Raw genomic sequence first — 20125 nt, forward strand, 5'->3', positions numbered from 1 at the left:
CCATTTTCCTTTGAACGATTGAAGACGATTTTCAAAGTCGCAGTATTCCGACAAACGCACAGGAAACGAATATTCGTCTTTCACAGGTTCGTTTCGATGAGGGTTGAGTGACATGGGTAGGAGTTTGCTCAGGGTTGGATGACATCCGTAGGGGGGTAGACGTGAAGGTGAACATTCCCCTTTAAAACGAAACCCAGTAAAATGTCCAAGAGGACGAGCGGTATCGCTTTCGCATCCCTCAGGTTTGACACGCACAGCATCCCTTTCCATGATAGGGGCAGTGAGAACAAAGTTCCCATGATGCTTTACGGCATCGCTCAGGTCACAAGGTACAGCATCGTATCCATCGCAAGGCTCACAATCGCACTCGTCTGCAAACTCCGTTACGCAATTACAATGGTAACCACATGGACAATCGCAGTTTCCTTCCGGACATTTTCCGTCGCAATGCATGGGTCTTGTCCATCCAATATTAGTCACACTAGAGGAAGATACAACTTTTTTACAATCCCCAAACTGGAACGATGCCTCTTTCAAAGTATTCATCTTGTTCGCTCGGTCTTGGTAGTCACAATGAACTATCGATCTTGCCTAGGGTTCCTTTTTTATATACAGACCAATACCGACGTGACCGTACGGTAAGGTGAAATGATTGGGAAGTCGCACTCGCTTCTGGTATACAATTTGATAGACTTTTTCCAAGGGTCGACTGACGATGTGGTGAGTGGGTAAACGTACAATCTTGTTCGGTTGATAGGTGGTCACTTTAAAGTTTCCATCCTCTCCCGATTGCAAGGCTTCTTTCAATACCCCAAAGTTGACCACACGACTGGTACGATAATTCAGAGTCAGTCCTTTCACTTTGCACGTCGTGTGCACTTCTCTTTGTTTGTCACGGTATTCGTAGCCGTAATTTTTGGGACCGCCACTGACGAAACTTAGAATCTTGTCGTCGGGATGCTCGTCTGTCCAGGCTCCTAAACGGTCTCCTTCGATGTTAAGGTGATGTTGAATCGGGTGATGGATGTAAATGCAACTGTCCGTGTCAAAGTACAGGACGCGTTCCCCTAACAGTTCTAAAGCTTCGTACAATTTTAAGCGAGCATGGGCTGTCACGTAAGCCGCAATGATGACATTTCCAAAAGGGTCGTCTTGTACAAAGTCCAGATCTTCTTCGTAATTGACCAAGATCAAATTCTCTCGAACGACGTCCACGTGTTTCATGTATTTGGTTTTGTCGTGAATCATCTGGAAGTAACGGGAAGGTTCTGTCAAATATTCCGTCTTGGGTAAACACGGTCGTTGTGCCATTTTACCCCACAAGCAATTTAACATCACTTTGGCAAACGATCGCCTGCCTTCGTTTTTCTCGATTTGGTCTAAAGTGATGCCTTCTTGTTCGTAGTATTTCTCTTTGAATTTTATTTGGTCTTCGGGAGTGTGACACCAGGAAGGATAGCCGCTGGCTTCTTGCTTCAGTTTCAAAAAGGCATCCACGTAGTCGGCGAAAATGCCTTTCTGACTGGGATCACCCTTGTGGTATTGTTGTGTCTTGGGAAAGTGGCAAATTTCGTACACTTCTAACAGTTGGTATCCCATGTCCAGAGCTTTGAACAATTCTACGCTGACCCAGGTTCCCGTCAAGGCAAGTTCTTCCTGGGTGTGCTGACAAGGTTGGTCTTGGTTGCACGTTTCGGCACAAGTACGGCACAATGGAAACATCAGTTTGCCTTGACAATGGTGAGGTAAGACGGGATGGTATAGGTTCGTGGGAGGCAAAACTTTACACTTGATCAAGCCTTCGTATTGTCGAATGTTTTTCAGGTCGATGTGTTCCGTCAGCAATTGCGGGTGCCCTACGGGAAAGCGACAATATTTGCACACGTAGGGATACAGCGAACACAGTCCAAGTATTTGATTTCTTCTCCTTTCTCTTCGTCGGCTTGGTACAGCAAACAGGTGGCATTGGTCCTTCCTCCGTACAAACTATCCCTCGGGTTCAGCGGGTCCATGAACTGGTAACTTTCCACGAGGCGTTTAAACTCGGGATCGGTTTTCATACGGTGATCGTACTCGTGTTCCCACATTTCCACCACTTGGTATCCTTGCTGTTCTAACTTTAGGCGCCGCTGACAAGTGTCCTGGTACAAGTCTTCCATGGTTCGTTGCAAAAACTGATTTTTAGTGCCACGGTCAGGGTAACAGACGGGACATCCGTGAAATAAGCAACCGTTAAACTCGTACACGATCTTGGGGTTTTCTAAGTCCCAGCCATCGACCGAATACGTTCCGATGGTCTTTTCGCCCCCTCCGTTGCGGGCATGCTGAATCCACTTGTCTTCCTTGTCGCACAAGTAATGTAACCAACGTAGGGCTTTGACCGAGTATTGACGTTTGACAAAGTGGGTCGTTTGAGGACTGATGACAGCCACGGTGTTTTCAGGCATGAATCGTTGTCGATACACTAAGGAACACGCTTTGGCAATGGTGCAAGCTTCTTTCAAAGGATCGACCCCTCCGTGTTCCATGAACAGTTCTCGAAATTTTCCACAGCAACGTCGTAAAATGTCCACGTCGGAACGACAATACTTTAACATTTCTTCCTGAAAGTCGAAAGGGTCCGAGGCGTGAGCCTGGTACCAAGCGTAGAAAGCTTCTCGTTGTTCGGTACGCATGTTGTCGGGGTCGTAATAGTGAGACTCTGGTAAATGGGGTAGAACGGCGTGTTGATTGGCTTCCGTATTGAAAAAGTGTGGAAAGTACCCTTTAGCCATTTCTGTCATTCCAAACGTTTTAGGTATTCGACTCAAAGGCATGGCCAAATAGCTCATCGAATCTTTAAACTGTACTTGTCCCACTTGCATGAAAATGATTTTGGCTCCGTTCAAAGTCACTTTAGGACGTTCGGTGCCTTGTTCCGTATAGTACCTCAAAAGAAACTGTCCATCGTATCCGGAGAAATTGTGAGCCATCACTGTGGCATGGCGATGACAATCTCCGTAACGTTTGATGTCCTCTTGGCTCCACGTCTTGTCGACGGGGTCTAAGACCCATTGGGCAAAATCGGCTAACGTGTTCGGTCCCCGAAAGATTTTTTCACGCCCTCCAGGAATCTTGCTGCAGTGAGGGCAATGACTGAAGATAGGTTCTTGAATGCACTTCTCGCACGCTCGATGAGCCACGCAGAAATTAGGAATGTGAATGCCAGTCTCTTGCATGCATTCGAAATCGAAAAAGATGAAATTGCCTTTCTTCTTGTGACCGTCCTCTTTCTCTGGTGGGGGTTGGTATTTTTGCACGTAACATTGGTGTTCCAAGTCCACGATGTGGTGACAAATGTGACATTTTTTCTTTCCATCGACATACGTGTGCCTTGGTACTATTGGTACGTATGACTTGTTCACACGTAGGGCACAATCTCAGGAGTTGACAAGCACATTTCTTCTGTGAACCTTGCGTTTTCAGATGTTGTTGGTAACAGGTAGGGCTGACAAACGTGCGCAGACAAGTTGAACAAGGCACTGGTTCTTCGCTCAGACAGGGTGAAGAGGCCAAACATCCTGAGCATTTCCATCCACAATGCTTGTGTTGCTCTCGATTATTATAACCATAGTCACATTTCTCACAGTAATAACCGTATCCCAGGAATCCGGTGATATTGGTAATGGTATCGAAATGTTCATCGTGATGATAAACATGAATGTATTTTCCGTCCTTAAAGTCTTGCCCTCGAAACAACAAAGACCCGCGCACTTCTTGAAGGTGCACTTTCAAGGTGTATCGTGGAGCTAGGGCATCTTGCAATTTTTGCATCTCAGGAATGCCACAGGGTGTGTCTTTGGACAGTCCAGCTTGTCGTAACAGGAGTTCTGCTTCACTTCGTTGTTTGGCTCGGTCCGATTGTCGAATGTTCTCCCAGTCTCTTTTCCATTCTACCGTGTCGTTCTTGTTGGCATAGGTTCGTCCCACCACGATGGCACGGGCTAAACACATCTGGTCATGAGGATTGTGAATTCGGACAAGGCTACGTTTAATGCTGCGAAGCTAGTTCACCAATAACATCTTTTTGCGTCCGGTCCCTTGAGGAGGAGAGACGTGGGTCATGTCCAATGTGGCTTTTCCATCGGTGATGTCAAACTGGTCATTAGATTGTTGCACGTGTTGAATCTTGTCCATGACTTTGGAAGCGGTCAATTCTGCAGGGGTGCTAAACTCGATCCAAACAGGGGATTTCAAACCGCCGTGTTGTATGGAAAGTCTCAAGCGATCGTCTTCTTTGGGTTGACATTGTCGCTTGAGTGCAGTGAGCAGAGAATCCCACACTCCGGTGATGAACCCTTCTGCTTTCTCTAACGGTACTTCGGACTTGAAATCTTTAAACTTCACCGTGTATTTGTAAGCCGTGGTTCTAAATTTTCTAGAGGAGCGCTTTTCCGTCTCTCGAATGGAATAGTATTTTTCAGGGTTGACTAAGGGTGGTGAACTTGGTTTAGAGGTTTCAAATTCTGGTTCACTCATGTCCTCTTCAAAATCACTGGCATGAATTTGTGCCAAGATTTCAGCCCTGGTTCGAGGCGATAGATCACGTTTCTGCCTCTTACTTTCTTCTTCTTCTTTCTTCTCGAATGAATGGGATCGTTTCATCTTGAAAGCAAAAAGTCAAATGACTCAAGTTCAAACACCATGAGCTACTTTATAGTCATAGCAGACCAGCGTATATAAAAGGGTGTGTGTCTTATCCTTTCACTATTCATTTCACTCTCAAGCCGAGTACAACGATGGAAGAGACTAACCAGATGGAACGTTTCGTCAGAGCTTTGCGAGGGGTCATTAGAAAATTCTCTTCAGACCAGCCGACGGACTACTCTCCTTCCTTTCGAGATAAAAGTCAAGATACTTGCTATATCTGTCAGAAGAAAGGGCATTGGTCTTCAGAGTGTCCAGACCGTCAAAAAAGAACAAAAACAGGGACTAAAAAAGACAAAAGTCAAGATACCTGTTATTATTGTAAAGAAAAAGGACATTGGTCTCCAGATTGCCCAAAAAAGAAACAAGAGGAGTCAGAAGAAAAGAAGGATTCTTCAGAAGAAGAGAGGGATTCTTCGGAAGAAGAGAGGGATTCTTCAGAGGAAGAAGAGGAAGAAAAAAGACAATTCTATTTACAAGAGGCAAAGAAACAGGAGAAGAAGAAAAGAAGAAGGGAAGAAAATGAGGAAAAGACGGTGAAGAAATTCAAAAAACAGAGAGACTAAACAAGGAGAAAGAAGAAGTCAATGAACTTTTTATTAAAGTGTTGTGTTGTGAATTGTGAATTGGATTGTAAAAAATGGATAAAAGAATAAATTAATGATATAAGGTAAGTGTCTTTGAGTTTTGATTTTAAAATAAGAACGTACACTCACGCACTCATACACAGACACGTACTATAAGGGTAAAATGGGTGGGGTTTATTTTTGAGTTATTGGCAAATTGAAATTGTATTTCTTTTCGAGAAATGTGGGTGGCCCTGAAAAGGGCCTTTTTCTCTTTATGATGTAGGGGTGAGTTTAAGCAATCAACTTTAACTGCCTTATGCCTTTGCCACGGCCAAGGCCTACTTCTGGACTGCGTAATGTTGATGATGATGATGATAATGATTGGGTTGAAATCACTAAGGGTGGTACGGTAGGCTTAGTCACAGGGTTGACGTGTTTAGCTCGGGAAGGTCGTATTCTCTTCGGTCGTGATAAAGAAGTCTGATACATTTGTTTCAGACTTCTTAACTCCGCTAAAATGTCCAACAGTACCGTGACCGTTTGATTTTCACCCTCTTGTTTCTTTGCTGCTACTTCTTCTTGCTGTTGTTGCTGTTGTTTTTTTCTTACCTCTTCTTCTTGTTGCTGTTGCTGTAGGAGAAAAGCCTGTTCCGCTTCCTTTTGTCGTTGTATAAATTTCTCCAATTCTTCTTTCTGTCTCTGTCTAAAATTCTCCACTTGCGGTAATGAAGAAGGTAACGAAGGTTCCGGAACAAATTCTTGCGAGGAGAGAAAATCCACAAAATCCCAATTCACCTCTTCTGAAAGTAAGTCCGAGTTCCCTTGGGCAGTCTCCCCTGCTGGTGCACCCCAATGGATCGTTTTCTGAGTTTCCGTCATGTTGAATCACTGTCGCATAGATTGACTGCACACAAGCGCTAGCGAATCTATATAGACTACGTGACGTCACAGACTGCTATCTTCGGATTGGATGCGAGCTGACTGAATTCTGTAACGCGTGTTCGGATTGGTAAATGAACTCAATCCGTTTCAATCCTTCCTGTACCTATAAATAAGCGCCGTTCAATGCATTGATTCACCTATTCTCGGAGTCTCAACATGTGGACCGACGTTGAATCTTCAACCCTTGTGTCAACAATGATGTTCAGGACGGACATGCTCATGTATGTCCGATCCAAGTGGACCGTTGTCCACAGGACCAGCAGCAGCCTGTGGATAAGAAGAGTCTATATAGAGAGACAAGGTTGCCTCAAGAGGACTCTGATGTATGGCCCTGCTGTAAGACGAAGTTTGAGGACAAGAAGATGTCGCAAATGCCCTTTATGTTAAGGGCATATTAACATAAACCAAAGGCCCTTTTCAGGGCCCCCATATTTCTCGAAAAGAGATAGCCTTTGAATTGCCTACCCCTTTTTTTATTTTATTTTTTATTTTATTTTTTATTTTATTTTTTATATTTTTAAAAAAAAAAATAGAGACCCTCCCTATTTCAATTTTACATAGACCCTATACAGTCCCAGGGGTTTTTTGGCCATGTTAAATTTACATAGACCCTATATTGTCCCAGGGTTTTTGGCCATGTTAATTCCCATAGACCCTATATTGTCCCAGGGTTTTTGGCCATGTTAATTCCCATAGACCCTATATGTTCCCAGGGTTTTTGGCCATGTTAATTCCCATAGACCCTATATGTTCCCACGATTTTTCTCCATGTTAAATTTACATAGACCCTATATGTTCCCAAGGGTATTTTTAATGATAAGTCCCATAGACCCTATACCATCCCCATTCACTACTAGCGTCTCTGGAGTAAAATTAGTACGGATTTTCCTTCTTGTTATATTTTTAGCGTCGGAGTTTAGACGATTGGAAATAAAAGCTATGTCTCAAAATGTAAACTGATTTTTCCCTCCATTGGCGAAAATATTTTGTACATGGGATCCATATTTGATAAATTTTATTGTTATATGCCACATTCATCTCTTACATTCAACAGATGTTCCCGAGGAAGATTGTGCTTTGATGCAGCTTGACACCTCAACCAAAGGTAAAAAAAAGACTGACATAAATCTTATTAGATTTGAATGCTATCATATGTAATATGACTGGGAAAAAATTAAGTATATTATGTATTCCCAATCAGGTAACAGGTTTTATAGTTTTAATGAAAACCTCTGGAAGGTGTAAAAATATCAAATCATTTTATTGTTGTGTATGCCAATCAATAATATCCCATAGAGACCTATCGTGCTCAGAAGCATGACAATTCCAAATGGCTCTGAAAACACTCTTTCTGAGCTTGGATTGTTTAGATGAAAATAAAAGGTACATGTATCGTCATTGGTTCATTTACATTTGACTTGAAATATCATTAGAATTGTATAGTCATTAGCTTTGTCACTTAAGTCCTAGATCATGCACGGTAGTTGTCTATATTAATGAGTCATACAGTGTAAACTTATGCATTATGAATAATTAGAAAATAATAGATCGCTGATTATGTTGGTGTTTATTAGAATTGCCGGCATTAATTAATTCAGTTGATTCCATTGGTTCTCATCAAAGACGGGACCATCAACACATCATAATAATTAAGTTAGACAATCACCGAATGACTACACATCAAGAAACTTTAATTTGACATCTGTGTGTTTTGTTTCTTGTTTCACAATTGTATTACTTACCAGCAAGCGTTTACAAGCCGAATGTTAGGACTTCACGCCATGTAATACAAAACTCGTCCCAAACACTTAATGTAAAGAATTAATCCTATATCACATTAATAAATACGTACACCTAAAATATTATAGAATCCCTATGTTAAGAAATTAAGGAGGTTGCATTTAACGACACTAATCCAGGATGTCATAAACGTACGTGAATACCGTACATTATGACATTTGCTCCTAGACATTCGCTGATTACTCGGGCTGTGAAATATCGTCCCAACACCAGCTCCCCATAGCCACCAAATAACTACTGTATCAAACAAAATTATAAACGGATACGTAAATACAAATAGTACACAACCTAGGTTTATAACAATATGGTTATAATTTTGGGGATCCAAGAGTAGCGAAGTTAAGACCTCATGGCTATGATAATAAGGGGTTAGATTTGGACCCCACGGCTATGATAATAAGGTGTTAGATTTGGACCTCACGGCTATGATAATAAGGGGTTAGATTTGGACCTCACGGCTATGATAATAAGGGGTTAGATTTGGACCTCACGACTATGATAATAAGGGGTTAGATTTGGACCAGTCATAAAGGTCAGTTACATGCATACGTTTGTCAGATCATGTATTGTAGGTGTATATATAATTCAGGAGTGGGGATCTAAATGGATTCTAAGTATATATAGTTCAGGAGTGGGGATCTAAATGGATTCTAAGTATATATAGTTCAGGAGTTGGGATCTAAATGGATTCTAAGTATATATAGTTCAGGAGTGGGGATCTAAAGGGATTCTAAAGTAAGTCTCATGGACTGATTTCCTGGCTGAGAAGAGACCCAGTGGCCAAAGGCAGTTCCACGTCTGAATTCATCTCTTCACACCCTTAAAACTTTTATATAGTCAGGGATGGGGGTCACAATAATGAGTAAGTTGTGACCTAGGATCCATCCTAGCGAAGTAGCCAGGGGTTTCATTGAAACACTATCTGAAATATTTTAACATCAGGGTTGGTCGTCATGCGTCAGTTTTCAGACATGTTTGCTTCATGGTTTTATTAGTTATCTTTAAATTGTTATGCACAAAACTACCACCAGCCTCTCAGACAGGGAGGGCCTGTTTTGAAATGTAGAGACATTTGAGCACTCTGTCTGCGTGGGTTCGAGTCTATGATTCGGCCAATGTGGGTATGTAAGAAAGCTTGCCAGTAGCGTCTCGTGGGTCGGTGGTTCTTCCTGTGGGGGTTTCCGGGTTCTTCCTCCACCATTAATACTGGCCGCCATGCATAGCCTATCTTGTGCTGAAAAATGGCGTTAAACCCCACAACAAAACCAAAAACATTTGAGCAAATCTACATACCAACCCCAGTCAAGTACGTAGGATTAATATCTATTTTCTATGGTGCAGGAGGATTTGTGTGACAGTTGAAATATCTGCAATTATTAGACAGTTTATGTAGAATTAGCTCCACACACCGGGGATGGATCGAAATTCAAAAATCGTTGTCCACATCTATATATCACCCTTAATCACACCCCTAGTCTTCAAGTTTCTATTTTGAACGATGTACGAAGAGTTTTGCAGCATTAAAAACTCATGCACACGCAAATTCACACACGCATGTGTAAATCACATAATGCCAAATTTTCGTAGAAATGCTTGGGCATAATGAAAAAGACGATTGATGCACACCGAGGAAGTCAGGTTGTTAGTTCCATGCTTTCAAGCCCTGGAAACTTAAAGAAATATTGGAACAAACGATTACAGAGAATATTAAAATATTCTGTCATGATACAAAGAGAAATTACTTATCGATATGTAGCATCACTATAATACAAAAATACTTCCTCTCCATTGGATTCAATGTATAGCTCAGAGATAATAAAAAAGTTAATTTTTACAGTTATTACTGCTCAGACAGAATGTTTGCTGAAAGAGCAATACCTGTTATTATACTGCGCTTTCTGATTAGTGGCATAATGGTGTCACAATATTGAAAGTTGTTCTGCCGTAAATTGTATTTACCTTCAACCAGTCAGAAAGCGCGTTATTTTTCAGCTATGTTAGAATACCTACCCTGTGCCCTAGCCAACATTATTTCTTGTGTGTGTGTGTGTGTGTGTGACTGCATATGTTACATATTTAAAAAGCAACTATCCATTTTTTTAACAGTTTTAACAGACATCAAGCGGTATCTCATTAAACAATATAAAACTATGATGGGAGTAGCGTTTTCTCCTTCCGGCGAAGAGAACTTCGTGGATGTATCAGACGTGTACTGTGACCTAGAAATCACAAGTGTGAGGAAAGAAGATTTAGAAGACCGGGCAAATGTTGCATTCCTAAAGGATATATTATATACAGATAAACCATATGGAAATAGAGCAGAAAATGTCCAACTGACTCCAGCAGTAATTCTCGGCCAGTGTGGAACTGGCAAATCTATTTGGTGTAAACATCTTGTTCATGAGTGGTGTAACTATCAAGACCATAAGGAAACAAATATAAAGGGGGAGTATATTAATATACCAACAGTTGGAAAATTTGAGATTCTGCTTTTTGTACCATTAAAACATAAGCTAGAAGGGTATTCCTTCGTGGAATGTTTAAGAAATCAATTATTTTGCAGTGCTCCAAACTACTTTGAACATACAATTAATTACATTTCAGAACACAGGGAGTCCGTTCTTATTATAATAGATGGATTGGATGCAGTTATCGACAATCAGCAGCCCATTGCAAACTTGTTAACGGAAAAAGAAATATTCCCGTGTACAATAGTTCTTACATCAAGACCAACTGGTTTAGAATGCTTTCTACAGAAAGAAGCAATAGCATTACGTCTATTCCAAATACAAGGGATGGGTCTTGACATCTCCCTGGAGTATGCCGGAAAAGTTCTGGGAATTCTTAATCGGAATCGCCATAAAAAGCTAATTGTAAATCAATTTTGGGATTGCATGAGAAATTTACAGGTACAAAGTTTATGTGGAATTCCTTTCCTTTGCTTGTCATTGATATTTTATTGGCTAGACAGAAAGGCCCTTTCTGGCAGCATGACAGATATTATGTTTTATATAGTAGAATGCTACATACGTCATGGAATGACAAGAAGATGGTTCCTAGATAACATTGGCAAGGTCTTGAAGGACAAGGACTTTGACATCTCAAAACGTATCACAAAGATCAAGAATAAACAATGCTTGAGAGAATATGGCTTTCTTTTAAAGGTGATGAGTGATGTGGCGAACGAGATCTGGAAATTGCAATTACAGAAGAAAACAAACGTAAAAAGTATAGAGAATGTCAATTTAAGAATTGACGCTGCACAAGATTGTGTCGATCTCTGTGTTGAAACCGGAATTTTGATGAAAACCGTTTCTCTTAAAATGGTAAGAGAGCAAACTCAAATTGCCTTTAGTCATGTTCTACTGTTTGACTTTTTTCTTGCTTTATCGCTTGCCATAGGGAAGCGAGATTCATTCAGTCTGCCAAGCCATGAAACTGTTTCAGAGGGCAGTTATATCAATCTCATGCTCCAAGAACTGACCACAAACAGACGATCATATTGTAAGGTACAATGAAAGGATTTGAACAGATATAGGGGGAGGAAACTGATATCTCTAGAATGTTAGGACTATTGCTTATGTATGCAATGGAAAACAAAACAAGATAAAAATATTGCAAAATTCGTTCTGCTATAAAGTTGAAAGAGGATATAATTTGCTTTCATCCGTACATTCATAAGAATGAAATTGAACAAGTTTTATTGCTTTCCAAGTAAGTATACAACAGGAGCGCTGTAATTATCAAAGAATTATTTTAAGATCTATTCCATGGAATTTTCTATACTTAATGTTTATGCATTGTGTCTGAATCTAAATGTGCTCGGGTTTCGTTTCCGCTTACAGTATTGCCCAAGAATGGTTTATTTACGTCTCACGTATTTCACAACACTTAGTTCAGTTTACCTCCTGCTACAAGACCAGCGTTTTTTCAAGAAGAAAACCTATAAAGGGCTATATTGAATAAGGGCCATTTTCTGGCCCCTCTCCAAATGTCTTTATATTATGTATACTTTATATATGAGGTGGTTGACATTTATTTCTGACATCAGTTTTGTGTTCACGTGTCCGTTGACATGGTTACAGGGTGTCAAAACACTATAAAAAAGACATGAAAAGTAGTCATCTTTTCCAATTACTTCTCTTAGATACTGCTTTACCATGAGCTAGTCAGTCAGTTTCAAATTTGCAATGTGCATTTTTATTGTTTTAAGGTTTCTAAAACTCTAGATATAAAGTTTAGTTTCTAAAACTATTCCAAAATGGTCCATACGTCAACTGAAAACTATTTATAAAATACGTTGACAAAAAGGTAATTAATCATAAAATACCAAAAAAATGTTCCTCAATAAAATATTATTTAATATTATTGAATGATGTTTAATATTACTGAATTATTTAAATGATTGTTTGATATTATTGAATATGACTGTAAAGGAGGCGTTAACAGGTGTATGTACGTTCGCTTCTTCGCCGAATACATGGGTTTATTATCTGCACTGGAAATGACAAGTGTTCTTTATGTATTTATTTACTTTTATCCTTATATTTTCATGGTTATGTAACACATACACTACTCTATTTCTATCTTTAAAAGAAACAGAAGAAAAAATTGTCTTCCACACATCTTGAGGTAGTCTATAATCAAACTTATAATCTATTTATAAACTATATATGCATCAGTAAAGATATAATATGGACATAATTATGAGAGAAAAAAACCTATTGTTTCAACACTTTTAATGAACTTCTGAAAAATGTGAAATATGTTTTAGAAGTAATGGCATTGGAGAATACAGGAAAGAAACAGACTATGGGTATTGTACTCTCTAGACCTTTTGCATCCATTTTTAAACCAGCGCGGGAATACTGCATTACAAAGACTGCGTGCAACTGTCTGTGAAATAAGAGGATGTACACTTTTGTAAAGATCATATACCTATAACAAACAAATGGAAATACAATCATTGTATTATTCGTTTTGCAAATGCTATTTATTTATGTCCGTGAGAACTTGATGTCGATGAAATTTGAAGTTGAATTTATTGTGCGCCTTTTATGACATCATTTGAAATATTTTAGACCATTCACCAAATTGTCATATCTGACATAAAGTCTCATTTATTGGGTGCTTTTTATACATTGCAAGTATTAACTTTGGCAGTCATATTTAGCCTATAATCAGTTATTGTAGTGATGGAGCCAGAAATTAATTTTATTAACAGTATCTAAAATGAAACAACTCGGCTTATTATGTATTAATTATCATAATTCTTCTTTTATATCATAATTTCTTGTGTCATCCATTAAGCCATGTTACATCCCAACATTTTTCATTTCAGAATAGTTTTGGTCTGAATATACTGTATGCTTGATATGTTTTATGGTTAGTGCGAACTCCTCCCACACCCCATATTTGTTTCCAATAGCAAAAATAGGTAGATTATTTTAGCATTATTATTAATGCCGTTATTAGTAGTAGTAGTAGTAGTAGTAGTAGTATTAATAGTAGTAGTGCTTATATTCAAGCAGGATGTCCTTTGAATAAAAAGATTTTCATATGTAAATGTTAATTATATTTATTAGTTTCTGTTACAATCAGAAAGTGTATAAATTTACGAGGTTAACATTTAATGAAATAAAGAAAATATGCTTTTGTAATAAACATGCAGTATTTAGATAAATAGATTGAACAAACTTGTTTGGAAACAAAATGTGTAATTTATTATTTCAGTAATTGCTAGAAAAATCATTGATTAAGTAGGCAAGTAAAAATGTATGTCATTCCAAAACCAGTTTTTCTTGATTTGGAGGAGTGATTAGGAAAATGTGATAAAATATTAAGTCTGAAATAATTTAGCATAAACAAACATGTATTTAAAAAATTATACTATATAACTATGGAATAAGAATCGCTTCACAACACTGGTTCCACCACAATCATTTTCTGATGCAAAGATATTTGGCCACTCTCCTCTATTGTACTTTTAGATGAATACCATACCCGTATAAATATTGTACTTTAGGAACATACAAATAAATTGATTTACAAATGATTGCGGGTCATTATCATACAATTACTTTTTTTGGCGTATAAGTAATGCAAATAATTTTTTTCAATTAAAAAAAACATAAATCAGTTCAGTTTCTTGACTTCCATCGCGACTGTGGACATGGTTTACATTGTTTTGGAAATGGTTTCTAATTTCAGTAATTGCTAGTAACATCATTGATGTAGTAAGCAAGTTTAAAATTTGTACGTCAGTCTTAAAACTATTATTCTTGATGTGGGCGAGCGCACCGGAATACGTGATACAAATTCTGTATGAAAAAAAATGAATGTAAATATACTTGTATGATAGTTATACTATATAATTAATAACCGCTTCACAGCAGGGGTTCCACTTCCATTATTTTCTGATGTAGACATGATTGGCCACCCTTGTACTGTTCCATTTTAGATGAATAACATGCTCATAAAAATGTTACCTTGCATGACATAAAAATAAAATGATTTGCAAATTGTGCATTATTTTTTGTTGGGTTTGAAAACTGAGCAGTTACTAATTTGATTTCAAACCTGTAAATTGACTTATGTGATATTATGGATATTAATTCTTAAAAAGAAAAAGAGAAAAGAAAGAGAAAAAAGACGGGGCTTCGGGGAATACGAACGTGGTGCCACTTTTTGGCGCCATAAATGCCATACCGTTTGAGCTATGGAAACTGTTTTGTAGTGCGTATATTATGCAGATGACACATTTTTTTCCAAGCAGATTTATATAACAGCAGACGATATTGTTTGTTTGTCAAGCTAATGACTTAGTTTTAAAGAATTAATGTCGTTACTATATGAAGAAAGACCAAGTTAACACAATTTAATGGAAATAAATATGCAGGTTGTAAATGTAATATCCATAAGAAAATTGACAGATAATTTAAAGATTACATGTACAGAATTGCAGTGTAATAGTGAATTAAATGTAGCAAACGGTATCGTGATGGAAATAAAGAAAACACCCTGTTATTAATATATAAAATAAATAATATATATGTACTTACCCTATTATCTGCATCATCCTTTTGCAATAAAATTGGCAACGTAAAAATACATTTAATGTTTACTCCACGTAGTCTTTGTTTACATATAGTTCCATATGCCCCTTCAGCGCCTCTTCGAAAAATCTTGTTTCTAAGGCAATTTAGAAAGAATGAAGAAAGATAGAAATTAATGGATAATATTGTTTTTACAATATCTGAATCGTTATTATTCCGGGAAAGTTTTTAATATAATAATGAAGGAAATAATATTACGCAGTCTAGAAATACGGATCTAATTGCTCATGCGTAGTGATACATTGGCAGTTACGGTGAAACAGGGAAAACAACGACAATGATACATAGCGAAATGCAAGAATTTTTTTAATTTTTAGTGATTATCTCAAACGTGAACACATAAGTTAATATGAGAACCTAAACAATTTAATAAAAATTGATCAATCAGTGTAAATACCTTGTCTGATCAAGCCTGTGTTTATACCTTATTTCTAGTTTCAAGTTGCTCAAATGTAGCATTTTCTCTTCAATTTCCCATACCAGACCATGTTCAAAGGTCGTGTTTAGGTATGAAAAAGAAATGTATATGCATATTTCATACAGAATAGGGTGATTTATGCATTGAATAATATAACAAGACACAGAGTTGTGATATTTACAAGAATTTTTCCCCCATAAAAATGGCCGAAAATGGCCCTTATTCAATATAGTCCTTTAAGCTCTCTGGCAGTGGACTGTAACATAGACAGGGCACATATAGATTTGACTTAGTACAGTTACACCAATAAAGGTTTTGTCAGGAAGCTGTCCACTTACTGGGAACAAAATCTTTAGCTGTAGGGGTCTGTGAAATATAAATTGTATTCTCTTGTGGCTATCCATAGTATGCTATATAATTTTTTCATTATTTTGGCTGTTCCGGTATTACAGATAGTCATATAACGCCATGTTATTAGATACACTATAGTCTGTTTGGAAGTTAGCCATTTTATAGCTGAACGGACGAATTTAAATCATTTAAATCTTGTATGAATTAAAGAATGAGAAAATGTTCCAGGTTTAAAGTTCTATAAGATTCTTCTTGTACGATGCATATTCGCTTACAAACTTGGCTATAATAATAATTATCTTGGCTCTTTAGGTTCGTATGTTTAGCAGCTATAGAGCTGTTTTTCTGGTTAGATGTCTGGATCTATCAAGTCTGTGTGGCTTTATGGCAGCTGTATAGCTGTTTGGCTGGTTGGATATTTGGATCTATCCGGTCTGTTTGGCTGTATGTGTTTGACTGTTTCAAAAAGATATGTTCCTGGTAGCTGTAGCTGTTTGACCTTCTCGTTGTGTCTGGAACTTGGAGGTGTCAATTTGGACGTGTGAATTTAGCCGTAGAGCCGATAGCTTGGATGGAGAGGCGTCGTACTCGTTTGGTTGTTATATAACCTGTGTGGTACTGTCAGTGATGACTCTAGGGAAGATTGTGGGTATCTCATGTTGAGCGAGCACATGGTCTGTAGAGAGCAGGCAGGGTTCTTGTGGAATCCTTCAGAAGACTGGGAGAGGCGGGCTATGCGTGGTGGCTCCTTGAGCATCCGACAGTGCGGTGGGACTAGATATATTTTTGGTCGTCATGTGGACACCACAAGTTGTATATTCTATTTTCAGTATTTATCAGTATCACTATCTGAGTGAACATCCTAAATGTATTTAGTATCATTCTTTGAGTGAAATCATATATATTTGTATACATCCTACTTACCCGCATTTGTACAAATTCCTTATTCTATTCACCCTTGTTGATTAATCATCACCTATTCACAGTTGTGTAAATTCATACTTTGGTACTCTTGGTGGAAGATGTAAAACTATTCGTTTCGCATTAATTTCTAAACATTGATAATCCTTGAAAATAGATCCATAAGTCAATCATATTTCGTTTATAAATTCCATTTACTTATTTTTGTTGACTATTCAGTTAAGTTGCATGTTATGCTTAGGTCCAGTTAGCAACTACTATTTCCTTTATAACAGTTCTTCAACTTAGTCTGCATCATTTTGTTAAACTTATTGTCGAAATTTTTGTGCACGAGTTTGGTGTCAACTTTAATCATTTTAATCACATTATAAATAAGCATCTCATTCACAAAATTGATATCTAGTGTCTTTGTTATAATTTAGTGTCTAGTGTCTAGTGTCTTAGCAGCAGAGGGGGCGAACAGACCGACTTTGGGAGCGTCCAAAAACCGAAATAAGGCTTCTAACTAAAAATATTTCGAGCTTAACATTTCTTGAGGACTCCGGTTAATTAGAAAACTCGCGAGATTACAAAAAAAAAAGAACCAACTTGAGGTCATGCGCCCCTCTGCTGCTATAATTAAATCATTATGTTATAATAAAATGGTACCTCCGGAATCTCATACTGCAAGGATAGCTCGAGAACGATTAGAAGCAATCAAAACATTTCTTCCTGTTAGAGATTAATTTAGAAACAAACTACAAGAACGTCAAAAAGCACAAGTTGAGTACGAAGAAGACATTGAAAAACTATTTAAACCCGTCACTACAGCTACTGAAAAAGCTTCAGCGGTTGTTGAAAAAACTATATGGGGAGATATTGATAATGATGAGAAGAGAAGAAAGGGTATTTTTCCAGTATTAGAACAAACTGCAGCGCAGACTGAAAAAATAGCAGCGAGAACTAAAAAAACAAAAAGGATTTTACGAGATCTTCCAACTGACATAGCTGCAGCTCAACCTCCACCTGTCGATGAAGAAATACTTGAAGGTATTGGAAAACTTCGTACCGAAGTCGCCAACGTGAGGAAAGAACTTGCATCTGAACCCAAACCAGTAGAAGAAAACGTAGAATTGATTGCAAGATTTAACAAAGGGATTGTCGAAGATATTAGGAATACTGAAGAAAAAAAATTACCCGAAATGATATTATTTGGTATATCTAATAAATCTGGTATTTTAAAAACCCGTCATGAAAAAGTAAATAATGATAATTTTATTAAATGGATATATCGCGTATATTACAACAAAAAACAAGTTAGAGGTCCAAAATACGAAAGTCTTTATGAAGAAGTAAAAAGACTTTATAGAGAGAGACTGAAACAGCTAGAACAACAACAACTCTCCCAGCAGGAACCTTTATATCAACTTTCTCCACCTCTGCAACAAATAGAACAACAACAATCTTCTCCACCTCTGCAACAAAAAGAACAACAACAATCTTCTCCACCTCTGCAACAAATAGAACAACAACAATCTTCTTCGCCGAAACTTAAAGAGAAGTATCTTAAAAAGCAAGAAGATCCTTATCTAAAGACACAGAGACAACAGAAGAAGGAGCTACTGGCAGTGGTTTGGGAAATAATTTTGTTTGTCCTAATAATATCCTCAATTGCGTGTCACGGTTAGAAGTTCTCATAGGGGGAAAACGTGCCGGAAATAACTCAACAGAAATTGTTAATGAAATATCTGATATTTGTCGAAGATTATTTCAAGGCGGTATTATGGATCGCAGCATTTATCGTTCCCTTATTGATGAAATTGCTGATGATTAATTAATCAGTATATAAAAATGATTATACACACTGCTCAACGTGGACCGATCATGGTCAGGGTAGTAAACTCACGACTGCCAAATTACAAAGTAATTTACGGAGATGGACTTGGTGATGTTGTTCAGGGTCTATTTAGAAGGATGGCTCCAAAAGCAATACCGATTGCAAAACAATTAGGGATGAAGGCTATTGAGGCTGTTCGTGAAAAAGCTCCTGGTGCAATTGTCAATGTTGCTGGTAAGGCGTTCTCGGCGATCAAAGATAGACTAGCACGATTAATAAGACGAAAACAACAACCAGTAAAATTACGAAGTACTGAGGTTATGCCAGCAAATGTTAGTAAAATAATAAATCAGTCTGCAAATCAAAAACTAGCGGAATTATCTGAAGAAGCAGAAAGAAATATAACAGCAAATTTAATAGCAGGAAGCGGTCTTCGTCGACGATGATAATTTTAGATCACCATTTGGAAAAATGATAATCACAATAAAATGTTTAAACGCATGTCCGACCCAGAATTTGACATGGATGCACCGGTCATCAAAGATGAATCGGTACGTGATTATCAAGTTTATTCCTATGACGCAAGACAACCAAATCAGCGGGGGAGAATCGAATTACAGGTTCATGATACAAGTAGATATTTTTTACCCGCTGAGGCGTTTATTGAAGTAGAAGGTAGACTTGTAACGAATGTTGTAGCTAATACGCCACATGGTGCCAATTTGCGTGTTGGTTTTGTCAACAACGGGATTATGGCACTGTTTGATAGCGCCACATACATGATCGATGGAAAAAATATTGAATCAATTCAGAAGGATGTCGATGTTGCTACAAAATAATTGGTCTAGCGAGATATTTTGATGATTACACAAGATCAGCCGGTCCAACAATGATGTTTGCTAAGGATATTATTGACAGCGCTGATCATGTTCAGTATATTAAAATACAAACACCACAAAATACTGCAGTTGTTAATCAACCATATGATTTTGAACATGAGGATAGACCAGGTGCTGCTTTTGATATTATAGGAAGTGTTAATGCGAATTACAACCTAGGATTTGCAACACACCGACAGCGTTGTCAGGAAATGATAGAAATTTTTCATGTGAAATTCCATTGTCTCACATCTTTGGATTTTGCAGAAATGTTAGAAAGGTCATCTTTGGATCTAAACACACAGTTGTGCTCGTAAGAAAAGGTGATGATAGTGATGCAGTCTAGCGAGGTGCTGGTGTTGCTGATGGTAAAGTAAATATATCAAAACTTTCATTGTGGATGCCAGTAATGATTCCATCTATTACTGAAGAACAAAAATTACTCTCTTTTATGGATCAAGGTGGTAAATCATTGCTATTATGGTTAACAGTAACCACAGATGCTGCTCCAAGTTCTGTTAATGGTTTATTCACATGGAATATAGCATCACAGCAAGGTGTTTCTGCGCCACGACATATTTTTATTGCGCTGCAAAATGATGCTCGGACGAATAATCAAGAACGTTCAC

General features: G+C 38.0%; 1 protein-coding gene across 3 annotated transcripts in view; it reads left to right on the top strand.

The window, feature by feature from the left end:
• LOC149808549 (uncharacterized) overlaps nt 1-17198 on the top strand; it is a 99421-nt gene extending 82223 nt beyond the window's left edge. For all 3 annotated transcript variants that reach the window (XM_089978877.1, XM_089978870.1, XM_089978883.1), the window contains 2 exons: nt 7252-7302; nt 10104-17198. In XM_089978877.1, the coding sequence (XP_089835003.1) occupies nt 7252-7302; nt 10104-11515 (1463 nt within the window). In that variant the 3' untranslated portion in view covers nt 11516-17198. The remainder of the gene's footprint in view (nt 1-7251; nt 7303-10103) is intronic.
• The last annotated feature ends 2927 nt before the right edge of the window (nt 17199-20125 follow it).

This window comes from Sinohyriopsis cumingii, chromosome 1 (genome assembly GCF_028554795.1).
Source record: "Sinohyriopsis cumingii isolate HCF-2022 chromosome 1, ASM2855479v2, whole genome shotgun sequence".
Taxonomy (NCBI): Eukaryota; Metazoa; Mollusca; class Bivalvia; order Unionida; family Unionidae; genus Sinohyriopsis; species Sinohyriopsis cumingii.